The 15,549-nt window shown below is 45.3% G+C and overlaps 1 protein-coding gene across 2 annotated transcripts in view; it reads left to right on the top strand.

The window, feature by feature from the left end:
- The window catches only part of KCNIP1 (potassium voltage-gated channel interacting protein 1), a 436,627-nt gene that overhangs the window by 158,857 nt on the left and 262,221 nt on the right, over positions 1–15,549 (top strand). The window contains exon 1 of one of the 2 annotated variants that reach the window (XM_027779705.2): positions 1,947–2,190. The exons of the other annotated variant lie outside the window; for it this stretch is intronic. Within the exon in view, the coding sequence (XP_027635506.1) occupies positions 2,130–2,190 (61 nt within the window). The 5' untranslated portion in view covers positions 1,947–2,129. Of the gene's footprint in view, positions 1–1,946; positions 2,191–15,549 lie in introns of those variants that run through there. 2 annotated transcript variants of the gene reach the window in all.

The raw sequence follows: 15,549 nt of genomic DNA, 5'->3' as shown, positions 1-15,549 counted from the left end.
GTCCCGTAAGGGTAGTGACGTATCTTGGAGGTAGCAAAGGTGGTGCAAACCCAGCCTGCCAAACAGGAGCCTCGCCATCTCTCTTTTCTCCCTGTTTGCAGGAGAAAGGACATATCCAGGCACATCCTCACCTGCTGGTTTCTCATCTTGGCAGCTGTGGTGTGAAGCAGCTGCTGTTACGTGAGGGCACATCTGCCGTGGCCTCTGGTCACCCTGCAGCCTTTATTGTGTGCACGGGTACCAACAGCAGTGATTTTCCACATGCACGCTGCAGTCTATCTAATATTTTAATGTGTAAACACAAATAAAATATTCATAAAATAAATATAAATATTTAAATAAAAAAGAGCTTAAGAATCTTATAGAGCTTTTCAGTGCCTTGTGGAGATCTTAGTCTGAGAGATCCCCTTCTGGGTCTGGAAAGCTGGAGAATCCTGGTAGCCCAGGGGCTGTGGGACCGCAGCCGTGTGGTTTGGGGGAGGAAACTGGGGGCAGCCAAGGCATTGCACAAGCCAGTACAGGCTCCTGCCCCCAATGGCAACGGCCACACTGTGTGCCCCAAGTCGTGGGTACTTTGCAAACTGGTATGGTTCAGTTCAGGACTCTGGTATCTAAACAGGACCTTACTTCAGACATTCCTCAGAAGAAGTTCAATTACTGTGTTTTGAGTTGTAAAACAAGGTGGGGGGGGGGGGGGGGGGGGCGGGGGGAGGGAGGAATTATTGTGCGTAATGCCTTTTGCAACTAGGGACTAATTGAAAGCTCTTTGCTGGTATGTACTAGGGATGCAAATACACCTGTGCATGCAAAGGTGCCGTTGCTGGCAGCTTGTGAGCATGGGCTTTACCTCCAGGGATATGGATGCTGTGCTTTTTCTATCCTGGGGGCTCTGGGATCTGTGTTTCCTGAAATCTTTACTGCAAAGTTAGAGGAAAGCTGGGAAACCTGTTGAGACAAGGTGCTTTGGTCTCTGGTGTAGGAATGATTTTTTTTTTTTTTTTTTTTTTTTTTTTCAAAAAAACACAGCATTAGCACAGATGCTGCCTTAATCTCAGTCACCATGTGTAAATAACAAATTAATTCTGGTTCTGATGGCTGCCTTAGTATATTTAACTCTTTCTGTAGCTGAGCACTTGTGATTTCACTTTCTGAGAAAACGTAACAGGATGCATAACAGTTTTTTTGAAATGTGACAGAACTGAATAAAATGCTGAGAATTGTCCTAAATCCTCTGAGTTCCTGGATGTTTGCAAAATTTTGTTTCAAGTTTGTTGTTTTAATATCCTTTAAAAAGGATGTGCACATACATACTTTGCAGAAAAATAAGTCATTAACAACTGTCTTACACCTGTTTCTGGTGCATGAGAAAGGATGCGAAGGAAAGGATACACAATTTTCTGTTTGCCCTGCTGCACTTATTTTCCCCTGACTTTCCTGCTTGAGAAGACTGTTAGAGATTGCTGCTTCCTACCTTTCTGTCAGACTCTTAATTAGCAGGAGCATGTAGTCTGCGCAGCTGGGGCTTTGATGCCTTGCTCACTATCGTTTCCCACTCAGAAGATTTCCATTCATTCCGAATTGGTACCCAGCCCAAAGCCCTGGCTTCCCCCCGAGACACTCAGCATGTCTACAGGACTCCAGTTTAGTATGCACTGGAAGAGATGCACTGATGCTCCCTCGCTAGACCTACAGGCTGCTGGTTGGAGCCATAAGGGAGTGAGAGGAAGAATTAGCCTGTGTGTTTATGTGGCTGTGCTCCAGTAAATATTTTGATGCATCTGCTGCCAGCTCTGGTCTGAGGGAATCTACCTAGCATTTAAATTTTGATGGGGAGCTGTTTTGAATAATAACAGTGCAGCCGGCTGTGAGTCAGTGCATGTGTGTTGACTTAAAAAAAAAAAAAAAAAAACCTCAAAGCTTAACGCTTGCTGAACGCTGAGCTGCAGTGCTTTGCTTTTTCCCTCCTCCTTTCTTCTTTTCTTTCTTCTCTTGACTTCCTCTGTCTTGTTTTTGTTCTTGGGGGCATTTCACATAGATTTTGTTCACTGGCAGTGGCAGGGTGGGTGAGAAGAATAAAAAAAACCCAGCCAAAATAAATCCTCCCAAAAAACTCACAAGTAGCTTTTGCAATGGGTGCTGTAATGGGTACGTTCTCTTCTCTACAAACGAAACAAAGACGACCATCAAAAGGTAAGACCTCCTGTTTTGCTTTTCCTGTCCCTTCTGTGTATTTGCTAGGACAGAAATTTATATTAGGAAGGGAGGAGAAAATGAACATGTGCCACTTGCAAGTAACCCAGCAATGTTTATGTGAGGTGTAATTTGAAGAGGAGAGTGGGATGCGTGGTGGTGGAGGAAACGTGTGGGCATGAGGAAATTGCTGTGGAGGGGCTTGGGGGGTGAAAAGCATCTAAATATTGTAATCCTTCATACAGGCATGTATGACGAGGAGAAAGTAAGTGGCTCTATATGCAAAGCACTTGCAGAAAAGACCTGTAATTTCCAAATCCCATGCTTTATAAACCCTTTGAGGAGGGAATAAAATGTAGATACATAGCAAATTCTTCCCAATGCCTTGTGATTTCTTTCTCAGAAAGTATTGTTAGAGTCAGTGTTGCATACTCAGTAATCCAACACCAAGTGTGCAGTACTAATAATGTGTGTTTTATAAAGATTATCAAGAGGGGGGAAAAATCAGTATGTTTTCATACAGGAAAGGAGGAGAAGCTCTTGAAAAATTAGAAGTAAGCAGCAGTCTCCATGGTTTTAATCCTTAAATCCATAAATATTGGGTGTGAAATGCTGATTTTTCAGGAGGTCTGGTTTGTGTAGTGTTTGCTTGAGCTTTGCTCAGTTTCTTTCAGGGTTAATTCCAAAATTCCTGGGTGCTGCTGAGCAGAAAGTTGAAAGCTCTGTCAGGGACATATCCATACCATACAGAATGAGTATTGCTTAGAAAACAAAACAAACAAACAAACAAAAAAGACTCTGTAACTTAGGCAAGTCTTTCTGCTGTTTGAAGTATTCCCTGTCAGAATCTCTGCATTTAACAGTGTCTCTGTATTTCTAGGGTAGGTCTCTATTTCCACTGGATCTGTTGCTCAGTGCGTATATATACTTTTTAATTGCAAGTTGGTATGGGGTTTCTAGCAATTTAAATTAAAAATCATCTTAGGAAATATTAAGCATGAAGCAATCATTCTAAAGAGAAATGAGAAAGGGATGTGCAGGGGATTTGAAGTGGCAAGTTTGTGAACAAGTGTAAAATTCCATGTTCCTGGTACAAGAGAGTTAAGGTAGGGTAAAATTTCACATTGCAGTGTCTATACATGGTTTACAGTTCACATTTCTCTGCTATTATAATGCAGCCATAATTGTACAATCGTCTGGGATGTGTATGATACTATTTATAATGCAAGCATAACTGTGTAATTGCCTAAGCACTGAGTCACACCTGAAGCTGTGAGGGTCGTGTTTAGGTACCCACGAGCTGAACACGGCGCGCTGGGCATGCTGGCTGCTGTGGCACCGAGGGGTGTCTTATCCACCTGCCAGAAACCTGGGAGCTGGATCTGATGTCCATTAAGCGCAGAAAATTTTTGGCTGAGTGTATCTGTTCTCTGCTACTTTGTTGTCTTGCAATTGGCTCATCTCTCTAGTGGATGGACAAAATTGCTTTTTGTTGGAGTTCATGAGCACTAAAAATCCAGCATCTGGTCACATATTTGAATATTTACAGTGGGATTCAATCTTGCTGATGCCTCCTGGCAGTGGTTGTTCAGCTATATTTTATCAAAAGTTGTGTTCCCAGAGTTATCTTCTCTTGGCTCGGATGTGTTACCCATGTGGTATTGCTGGTTAGTAGGGCACACAGCTGAGAGAGCAAGCTGGAAGAAATCCCTTTGATTTTTCTTGGCTATTTTCAAACCAGCACAGAATTTCACACCTTTTAGTCACTATTTACCTGGCAGGGAAGAGCATTACAGAACAACACTGCTGATTTCAGCAGTCCTCAGCCAATTGCAGATGCTCTTCTAGACCTATGCTCAGAGGATGCCCCAGATCTCCGGGAGTGGCAGGGGCATTTGCCGCATGTGCCTCTGGGCTGCTCGGTGCGTATCACGCAGACTGGGAGCACTTTACCTTGTCAGAAATGAAACACTGAAGTGTGCTGGGCTTGAATACAATCTGAAAGTGTTCTTGGTCTGTGAGCTCAATAGTTAGTAGAGGTCAATCACCACTGCCTGATGGATCCCTTACTGTTGCCCACCTGTTGCCTCAGTACCTCCTCCAGCCCCCAACCATCCTGGTGGCCTCCACTTGACCATGCACTAGTGGATCCATTTCTGTCTTGTACCAGGGAGCCCAAAAGTGGCCGCGGCACTCGTTGTGTGCTTGCACAAGCTCTGGGCAGAGGGGTGGCTCGTCCCAGTGCTGGCTGCATGCCTGGGGGGTTGCCTTCTCTGCCAGAGGGCACCTCGGTAACGATGCCTGGGTGTAACTGCTCTGTTTGATATTGCTGTGTCTACCTTTTATTAAAGTGTTTATTATCTATTTTGTTATTAGATTCTCACCTACTGTTATCTTATTTATTAATTATATTTATCTCTGTGTTTGTTTGACTACTTCAGGATTTATATAGGAGTTAAACACTGCTGCTAAAATAAAACAAGGGCTTGAAGAAATAGTTACAACAGGGCTAGATACACACCTGTGCAAATACACTGTCATCCTGGTAAATATGTACTCTTCCAAGTAGTTTGAAGATGATTTGTATAACCTTTCCTAGCTAAGCAGCTCGCACAGGTATCTGAAGCTATGTACTTTTGGGGTAATAAATGAAAAGCAAAAACCATGCATACGTATTGTTTTAAGAATAGGTAAAATATAAAGGTCACATCTAAGTGAGTAGTTTCCAGAGGTTGCTTAATATCAGTAAGCATGTGCTGGCTCCTGGCAGAGTGGGCTCCAGTGGCTGGTGCTGAACCCTCCCAGCTTCAGTGCAGGACACGTCTCCACCTGCACTGCTCCCCCTCACGGCCCCGCTCATGGCTGGGCCCAGGATGCTGGCAGTGGGACTGGTGGCCAGTTCAGGTAGTCCAGCTGTGAGTAGAAATGCTGGAGATTAACTTGTACCACTGTTCAAGAGTACAAGATTTCATTCCTTGTTTTAATGAAAATGGGGAGCCTGAATCAATAAAGGCACAGGAGTAGGACAGCCATTGCCTTAAAGCTGAGGCAGGGGTCCGGTGCGTGCAAGGCCTCGTCCCTGCGAGCAGATGGTGTCGTGGCTTTGCAGAGGAGGAGATCATTCATTTGGCTTGAATGTGAAAACTTGATTCAGTATAATTGGACGTTTCATCTAGGCAGGTTTTGAGCCACGCACCCTGTCCTGCGGGATAAAGATTTCTGCTTCTTAGATTTGCAACCCAATCAGTAAAGCTGCAGAAGCTTTCCCTGTTCGCTGGAGTGTCCCTGGGTAGTCTATGTGATTTGTGCTGTTTGCTTCGGTAGTGGCTCGGGGCAGTTCTACAGATTATTTGTACATTTCATTAGAAATTATTTCCTCTGATCTCCTCAATTGATGGCATTTTAACTTCATTCACTGTTGGGATTCTTCTTGTCTGCCTTTTCCAGCATTCTGAGTTAGCCTAGTAACAAATAATACCTCTTTCTACCATGTTCGCTTCGCTTGTATCTCAGACCAGCAAAGCTGGGCAGAATTCCTGGGGTCCTGGTGGAGCCTGGCTGAGGTCCTGGGGGACAAGCTGGCCATAAGCCAGAAACGTGTCCTCCCAGCGAAGGCTGGGCTGCACTGGGCAGAGCATCTCCAGCAGGCTGAGGGAGGTGATGCTTCTCCTCTGCCCAGCACTGGTGAGACATCCACAGTCCATAGCTGGTGCTGGGCTTCCTAGATGGAGATATGGGCAGTTACTGCACTGAGTCCACTGAGGGGTCACAAGGAATATTAAGGGATTGGAGCATCTGAAATACAGGGGAGAGGCTGAGAGAGCTGGGACTGTCCAGCCGGCAGCAGAGAAGGCTCAGGGGGATCTTATCAGAGTGTAGAAATACCTGATGGGGGGGAGCAGAGGTGATGGAGCCAGGCTCTCCTCAGTGGTGCCCAGTGATAGGACAAGGGGCGATGGGCACAAAGTGAAATACGAGAAATCCAGTTAAATATAAGAAAAAAAAATTACTGTGAGAGTGACTGAACACTGGAACAGGCTGCGTAGAAGGACTGCAGAGTCTCTCTCCTTGGAGATATTCAGAACCCAACCGGACAGTCATGAGCAACCTGCTGTAGTTAACCCCACCTTGAAGAAGGGACTGGGTAAAACAAAGATACGAGGTCCCTTCCAACCTCATCCACCCTCTGGCTCTGGGATTACCATCACATTAAAAACCCTAAAGATGTAAGGACTTGGAGATACTGGGAACAGGAAGAAACTCGGAGAGTTCAGTATGGACTGAACACCAACAAAGCTGTGAGGAGTTCTCGGTCCTCCCTTAGTATGTTAGCAGTTAGTGCTTAGGTACAAGATTAAAATGGACTTGAAAATTTCAAGATGCTTGTATATCTTCCAGCAAACATAAGCAATAAAATTATAAATGAGTTAGGGGAAAGAAATATGCAAAACCACAACAACATTAAAAGGCAGAGGGGTCAGCACAGCAGATAATGTACACACAGATGCCTCTCCGGTTTCAACTAGCTGTAGAAATAGAAATTTTACATTCTGCAGCCACTCATGACCAAATTTGTGGCTAGAATCAGACATTTCCATATTTGTCATGGAAACGTTTGGATTAGCAGATTGCTAAAGCAGGTGGAATTTCTTGTTTTGACTGCTTTCTGTACCTCTGCAGTAGTGTGGAGTGGGGATGGTTACCCTGCCATTTGTGGGCAAATTCAGTTACAGTAGAAAAGGAAAACTGAGAAGTAAGGGATTAGCTATGTTTGTTCTTTCTTTTCTCTCTATACACACACCAGCAAAAGTGAAATGTAACTCAAATATTTCTCAATACCTGAATCTTGTATCTGCAGGCTCTAGCTTTTACTCTGACAGCACCAACAGAAAGCAGTACCACTTTCGCTTGGGAATCTGAGTCTTTTGAATGTAAGAAACTGTGTTTTGATCCAAGACCACCCAAGCCTAAACTGTTGAGAGGAGCCTGACACAGCTGTTTAATTTTGCAAGAGCTAACAGCAGGAATTCACTTTGCTTAAAATGTCAGTTGTGCCACTTCTGTAGCGACCAGTTTCTAGACTTTGTTTTGAAGGAAAGTTTGCTTTGAAATGGCTTATTGTCCGTAAGCATCAGATTTTGTGACTGACCACTGTTTTCCAGATGTTTTACTTAGCAGGAAACCGCTCAACATTGCTTGACTTGTCAGTCTTTGTAAGAACATCTGACTGACCTGAGCTCCTAAGATTGCTGCTCATGGCTGTGCCCTTTCAGTTCTTTGCACTAGAACAATCTGCTTTTCTGACCAAAAGGAGAAAAAGTGGTTCAACAGCATTTCAAGGAATCAGTCCTTCTCAGCCCTAGACCTACCGCTGCAGAATGGAGAACTATAGGTTTGGGCAGGGGAGCTGCCCTTGTATTTACTTTGACCAGTACATACCATTACAAAACAACGCTCTGCAAGCTGTTTACAGCAGCTTTATTCTTGATGGGCCTTTGAAATTCACCCAGGAGGATTGACAGACTTGCCTTTATTCCTCAAAAATCTCTTCAGGTTTGACAGAAAGAAAAGCTTTGAAAGTTGCCCTTCTTTTGCTTCTGCTCCTCAAAGAAACCTGACAGCTTGCCACTGTTGTGAACGAACGTGCATGTCCTAAAGACACGGACCATACAGCCCTGTGTCCTGGGTATTTGGTTAACAGAGAGATCTCAGTTCCTGGCACATTTTTCTTCTAGAGCAAGGAGAGCATCCTTCTCCCTGGTTGGAGACCTGAGCAGGCAGGTGCTGGAGTGACTGAAAGCAATGGCTGGTTTGGTTTTTCCTGCCCAAGAGCCAATGCACAGCACTGACATCTCATTTTCTCTCTCTAGTCTTTTCTGATCATCATCTGATACAGTCTGGCAGGTCAGGTACGTGGTCGGCTGCCTGCACTGAAAAGTGAGAGTTTGACAGGTGTTTTTTTCCAGGGAATTGGCTTTGTAACTGGTATACAGAACAACACTCAGCAACAAAACTGTTTGATATAAGCACTCCATCAGAAGCAATTTGGAAAAACTGTGGTGACCAGTAAGTGTTCATCAGAAAATGCCACTCCACGTGAAGTGCACAGAGGTGTGTGGGAGGCTGCTTGGCTGGGATGTGCCTGCAATGGGTGGCACAGAGGGGCAGGAGCTGTTTGCACTCTGCTTCCCGGTGTCCTCAGCAGCCCTGTGCCAGTGCTCACGCAGGTGTAGGGTTTGCTTAGAGGTGGGTAGGACTTGACGAACCTATGACTGCTTCCATTTCCCACTCCCCCATCCTCCAGCCACATTTCTGTAGCTCCCAAGCAGTTGTCAGCACTAAATTTCTTCCCTTGTCTCTTGCTTTGTTTCCCACTTGCTTCCCTATGAATTCAACTCCTGGAAATGAGGTAGAGGGATCTCAAATACCTGGTCTGAAGAGTAGATAGCACTGATTGAATTAAGTGATGGGTGTCCTTGATCGCTTCCCACAGGCATACAGTGCCTGCCTGAAATGCTGTAGTCAGACCCAACTTGGAGGTTTGGAATAAAGAAAAATGGATGGAGGAAAGTACATTATATAGTGCGTTATATGTTATGCTGCATTACCATGTATGTGTGCTTATTTACTGCCACTCGGAGTGCAGCACATCCACACAGACCTATGAAATCCCACCACAAAAGAGGCGATTAGACTTTAGCTTTGTGTGCCAGCAGGTTGCAGTGCTTTGAAGCTTCTTTTTGTTACACAATAATCCAAAAGGGTAAAAGAGAAAATACTTTCCAACTTTTAACTTCCACCCTTGATAGTCTTCCAATCTTTATCATCATCGGCTCTTCCAGTGTGAATTACTGGATATTTGATGTTTGGAATGGACATTAGGAAGCACTGGGATTTTTGCAACTGGAAGTTGCAATACTGTAGAAGTGAAAAGCTTGGAACTTAATACTTAGCAGAGGTTTTGGCCAATTCCCAGCTTTACAGTTGTTAATGTCACCAAATGCATAAACAGGAGTCAGTTAAGGTTGTATACCTTTTTTGAGGAAAAACTCATCTATAAAAAAGCAGACCAAGGTCAGTCAAAGCAAGTTATAAACCCATGATGATTTCAGTCAAATGTGAGGGGAAAAATAAAAAATTCATATTTCCACTTATAAAACTACAGTCAAAATGTTTATTTTGGTATTATTTTAAGCTTTATTAAAAACTCTGAAGCTTTACAAATTTTCCAAAATTAAATGATGGCGTTTTTTAGATGAAGTGTTTCATTAATCAAAATTGACATTAATTATGCTTATTCACCAAAAATTTCCAAACACTTTATTGGCTTGTAATTTTATTGTAGTTTTAGATACAAATAGAGAATTGTGAATGCTAAAGTACTTTCTCCATTGAGGTGGGGGACAGACTTGGGTATTTGTCAAGTGCTGTGTTTCTTATTCAAAATCATTAGCTGGAGAACATATAACGGCACAGTGGCGCAGAAGGTTTGGGTACCTGCTCAGGGTCTTGGAGTCCTGCCACCGCTCACACCATGGCTCTTTGTAAGGCAGGAAACTTCTGCAGTCTCTGAGAGGTGTTTCCCAGCAGATGCAGGATGCTCTAGGCACCCTATATTGTTCCCAGCAGTAAGGTACCAAAATGCATGGCAGGGGACTTACCCAACTGGGAAGTGCAGGTTAGAGCTATATGGGACCCCAGCAGCATTTCTAACCCAAATATATTTAGGCTTCCAAGCAAGGTATTTAATTTTTCACCTTTTTTTTTGTTCTGAGATGCCAGAGGGAAGGGGAGTAACTGTAAGATGGATTGTACTTTCCAAATCAGAAAATTATTTAAAGTCTACACTGTATCCATGTTTTCAAAATAGGTGAGTCAAAAATGAAGGAAGCTTTTCCCACATATCTCCAATTTGTGTTTGTGGGGTGATGTCTTTGGTCTGGACTGCAAAGGATACAGATAGTGGCCAGCTGATTTCTAACTGCATTCATGAAAATGGGGATGTGACTCATACCAGCACTGCTTGGGATGGGGGGGTGGGGGTGGGGGGTGGTAGTCTGGAGAGTTTGAATGAACCACAGCAGAAATGATGCAAAGTCCATAGGCAGTAAGCGGGGAGGCAGGGAAGGACCATGTGCCAGCTGACAGGTGCAGGACAGCAGGGCTGCCCTGGGGGTGAGCTGGGACCTGGGGGTGGGCTGCAGGAGATGCTGGCCAGGCAGGAGGGGAGTGGGCCCAGCCCAGCTGTTGTGTGGGAAAGCTTTAAGGAAGACATGAACTGGGTGACAGAGCCGTCCTTTCCTGGCAGAGCTCTGCTACATCTGTTTGGCTTTCCTCAATCCAAACATTACTTTCTTGACATATTTAACAACCACAGCTCTTCACACACACACACACACACAGAGCGTTTGCTTTTCTCTTGCTCCACGAACTCCCCCCTCCCCCTAAGCCCATTCTGTGGGTGGCTAGTTGGAAATGCCCAGAATTTCCAGACGGCCGCAGCTACGGTCTCTGAAAGCCAACGGGTAGGCACAGGACGTTTTATATTGTGGCTGAGAACAGCTAATGGAGAACATGATTGTGAGGATACACGTTGTGCTGCTGGAGGCAGGTTTCTAGGAAACGTGAGAGACGCCTGCATCCTTCTGCTGAAGGGTCCTTGGTGCAAAGGGAGGGTGTCACCTCAGAAGGGGGGAGCCGAATTTCAGCATGCCAGAGATCAGTGCTGAACATCAGGGACTTTTAGTGCTCTGACAAAATAAATGTTTCTGCCTGTCAAAATTCTATGCAGGAAAAACATGGATGAAACAAGCCATATTCACAAGATTTAGACAGTTTGTAGAGCGCAGTTTCAGAAGCAGAGTGCAAATATTTTGACAACAATTCTAACTTTGCCTGCCTGCAGCTCAGGGCCGAGCTCCCAGGTATATTTTCCCAGGTACGTTTTCCCCAGCTGCGGTTGCTTTTTTCTAGTGAGCGATACAACACATCAGCCCCACAGATTTCTGGTTATCATGTGAGACCTCAGGCAGGGCCCCTGGTTCAGCACGTCAGACTGCACGAGCAGAGGCTTGCTGTCTGTAGGGTACGCATGCAGCCCTGTGAAGGATAATGCCGTTAGCTCCCCAGCTGCAAAATGTCAGAAGCCAGCACAGCATCTATAGGTAAGGACAATTTCCCTTAAGGAAACTGTTTCATCCCATGCAGGTGAAGCCTGTGATGCAGCAGGAAGCATCAGCACCCCTTTGCACGCTGAATCCTCACAGCTCAAGGGACTTGCGCATTGCCACCTAAACTGGGAGCAGCACATGAAAAGAAAAAATGGGAAGCAGAAAACTTTTGTGTCAGTGCAAGGAGGATTGCTGTCTGCTAATCCTAATAAGCTAGTGTAATTGAATTGGCACACTAGTTTACATGCTTTGCTGGGAGAGTCAGGTGTGACACCAAACTGTGATACCAGTGCCCCAGGAATTGAAAGCCTGTCCTTGTGTGGATCTGTATCCCTGTAACACGGTGTTTGCTTTTATCTAATATTTTAACGTGGATTGCCAGAAGGTCTAGTTTGTGGTCCTGTGCATACAGCATTAGCCATGCAGCTGGCAACTAGACAAAGAACTGCATTCGGGCATGAGGAAAATCCTGCCTGGGTAGGCATTTGTATATGCTGAACGGTTGACAAAGGCAAGTATGTGCAGTTCTGCAAAGGAAACTGGCGCCACAAGGTCCATTCCTGTTTGTGTAGGCAGCAACCGGACTTGCACACAGAGCAGGTTTGGTGCTAGGATGGAAAGCCAACTGCAGACTGATCTTCTAGGAAAGTGCCTCCTATTTCCAGGGCTTTAAGGCGTCAAAAGGGGCTATTTACAATAAAAGTTCAGCATCCCCTGCTTGGCAGGAGTTGAGGACATTACAGCTGAGCTGCTGCCCTATCATTTCTAATCACCTCTGTGATGGAGCACAGGGCTGCATGTGGCTCACCGCAGCCCTCCAGGAAAGTCTGCTGTCAAACAAAGGAAATTTTCTCATCAGGCATTTTCTGGGCAATGCCATCAGCTATAGCACTTTACATGGCTACATTTGCATATTTTTTAGCTGATGCTGCCTTTTCTTTTTCCTCTGTCCTGACAGCTGATGAAGGTAAAGTACTTACAGTTCAGAAGTTCATGTGGTGCAGGAAATCAGAGCACTCTGTACTTTCCTTGGGTGCTGGTGGTTCAGCAACGTGCCAGAGAGAGCACGGCAATGTGCCATTGTGAATGTCATCTGCAGCCCAACTCTGATCTAGGTGAATGAGGTGTAAGTTAAATGTGGGGCTGTATCTGTTGCAGTAAATGCACCCCTGTGTTGTGTGTACCACTGGTTTGTAAAACCTACAAAGCAAATTAGTTGTTAGACTGAAATTTTGGTCCAAACCTGAAAATTTCCTTTACTCCACAGAGTTTGTGAGAAGTTTTGGAAACTTAGGAAACACTCTGACTTAGAATTAATTTTGTCGCATCTCTTTGCATCGTTGGTTTTTAGCAAAACTGTCTCCCTTTAGAGCTGTTGTCTGGAAATTATTGATAGTAATTAGCTGGTAAATGTTCCTAACCTCCACCCCGATCAAAACCAGAAAAACAGTTGGAAGAAGTTGCTGGGGTGTAGATCCCCACACCGACTCTGATACATCAGGCTCGGATCACTCAGAAAACACAAAGCCTCCCCCATTTCTTGCCCCCTGCCCCTTCACCCCACTAGGCTGCTGCTTTTGCCTTGCTTTCTGCTTGGGCTGCAGCAGTGCTGGCGCTGAGGCCAGGCTAACAGGCGCGGGCAGAGCTGGGAAGCACAGGTGCAGCTTTGCCTCTCTGCTTCGGTGTTGCAGCTGGCGTTTCTGAGGGACATGTCCCTGCTTGGGGACCAGTGTCCTAAAATGCTGGTTATCATTTATGGTCAGGCTTTCAGTCAATATGCATGAATTGTGTGTGTTCAGATAGCTAAACAAATATAAGAAAATACTAGAGGCACGTGCGTATCTGGTCATGTTTTCTATCAGCAAGAACACTTCAAACTACTGAACTCCTGAAAGAACAAAAAGCGAGGAGCGAGCCTTTGATCATCTCCCTGTGTTTCTGTGAAGAGGTGCTTCCCTGCAGAAGCCTGCACAAATCATTTACTTAATGGGTGTGTTTCTGTCCTGTTAGCCATGATCGTAAAGCAATCTGTTTAAAGAGCTTCATTTCCCTATAAATTAAACTCCTGAGGCAGGATGAGGTGGGCACAGTGCTGCGGGAGATCCCTTTCCATCTGTGCTTCCCCTGCAACCTGGGGCAAGGTGCTGGGTCTGTGTTTCCACAGCACCCGCTGCTCTAAACTTGCTGGTGTGTGGTTTGGGAGTGTGATGCTGCCCAGCCGCAGAGTGTCGGTGCCCTTGGTCATCCTCGCCAGCCTGCTGTCCTTTTTTGCATGATAACTCTTACAGCTGTAGAGTTTTGCCTAAGCTAATTGCTTGTCACTTGCCTGCTTTCTGTGATTTAGTTTTATTGTATTTTGTTAAGCATTATGAGATGGCTCCCAACAACGTTGAGATTTAGGAGTGGGAGGTCAAAGCTAAGGCATCGTTACTCACGGCGTGAGTGCTGTTTCCCAGTGTCAGGCAGCACAGAGACCACACCAGGCAGGCGTTGTGCATGTGGAATTGCTGCAGACAGGGCATTTGGCTCAGGAGCTCACTGCAGCTGTTGCCAGTGGCAAAGGGCAAGGATGTCATTAAGCAGCTAGTCTGACACAGCATTCACCTGCAGAAGCTTTTCTCTGTGGAGCAACATTCCTGTTTTCAGTCAATTAGTCGTCACTGATGTTACGTGGCAGCAACAGGATGGCTGCAACAACAAAGGCTGCTTTTGAAGACCCTGTCCCGGAGTCACTGTATTCTGTAGTGTCACCACCTGCTTTGCTTTTCTGTAAGCAGCTAAAGGAGATCTGATGTTGCTGTTAGTTTCAGGGCTGCACTTCAAGAGGCTGTCAGTGCTGTGGACAGGCTTACGTGATGCTGAGATAGCTACATGGATAGGTCTTTTCCCAACGTGGGCAGGGAAATGTTTGTTCCCCATCCCGTGATGGGAGTTCTGACCCTTTCCAACAGTTCAGACAAGATCACTGCCTCTGTACCTCTTGGGTTTAGGATTTCTCTTTACTGGACATGTGGACAGAAGGGAACAGGAATTTTGCCCTTTGCGGCTGACAGAACTCAGTACAGTGTGGTGGCTCTTGTAATACTGGCAGGTTGCAGCACCACTGCAGTGAAACAGATCAGTCACCTCCCATCCTACCTGTCAGGTGTGGCAAGGTCCTGTGCTTCTCTGTACCAGACCTGGAGGGACAAGTGAGATGTCCTGAAGGGTGGGTGAGAGAGGCTCCCAGAGCGTGCTGAATAGCTGGAGAAGGTGCCTCTTGCACAGGAGAAGGGATTTCTTGCAGTGATGTTTGAGATCAGGAATAGTTGTGGATGTCAGATGTAAGATACCAGTAAGAATGTTTGTGGTCATCAACAAGTGGGAACGTTTGCGTGCGTCCTTTGCCTGGTGCAGGAATGGACAGAGAAAGCGGGGAACCTGCAGAGTCATGCTGGGCACTGTGTGCATGGAAATCAGCATCACCTTCCTCAGCTCTCTCTGTGGCATTTACCATAAAACATTGTAGAGGGAACAGAACTCAGCAGTAACTACTCAGATCTGTATGTTTTAATTTCTCTGTGCATGTTGAATTGTGTTCTTATGCCGATTCAGGTACCCTTAGTCAAGTTGAAGTTACCTCAAGCAAAGTGACAGGGTGAACTAATGTACTTTTTTTTATTTTCCTCCCGTTCCCTGATATTCTGAGTCTGGTCTTTAAGTAAGTAGTATTTGGGATTTTAACCTGTTTGCTGCTGTGAAAGGTGGTGTGAAAGAACCTGCAGCGGAGAGAGAACAGCTCAGAGAGAGATGAAGGTGTTAGTGTCTGTGCTGGAAAAGGCAGCAGAGTACGACCTAAAGAAATTCTAGCAAAGTTAATATTAAGGTGGTTTCTAGTTTTGGCTCCCAGAGAACAACGCATTTGTTAACAAAATATGTCTTGTACTAGTAAGAGAGCCTCAAACTGATTTGCATTTCATGGTCCACATAAATGTGGAGAAGCTGCCAAAATTGTCTCTTTTTCTCCTCTGTTTTCATTGTAGGCATTCCAGAAAATTGAGCAAAACATTTTTCCCTGCTGTTTGGTTCTTTTTTTCATGCATATGCATTTCTGGGACACGCGCTCCTGGAGCATGCAGCCGAGTGCACATGCCTGGGGTCTCTGCAGGCTTCTGCAGCTTTGAAGCAGAGAACCTAAAGCATAAGCAAG

This window comes from Falco peregrinus, chromosome 8 (genome assembly GCF_023634155.1).
Source record: "Falco peregrinus isolate bFalPer1 chromosome 8, bFalPer1.pri, whole genome shotgun sequence".
Classification (NCBI taxonomy): domain Eukaryota; kingdom Metazoa; phylum Chordata; class Aves; order Falconiformes; family Falconidae; genus Falco; species Falco peregrinus.
This window is presented reverse-complemented; position numbering and strand designations above follow the sequence as displayed.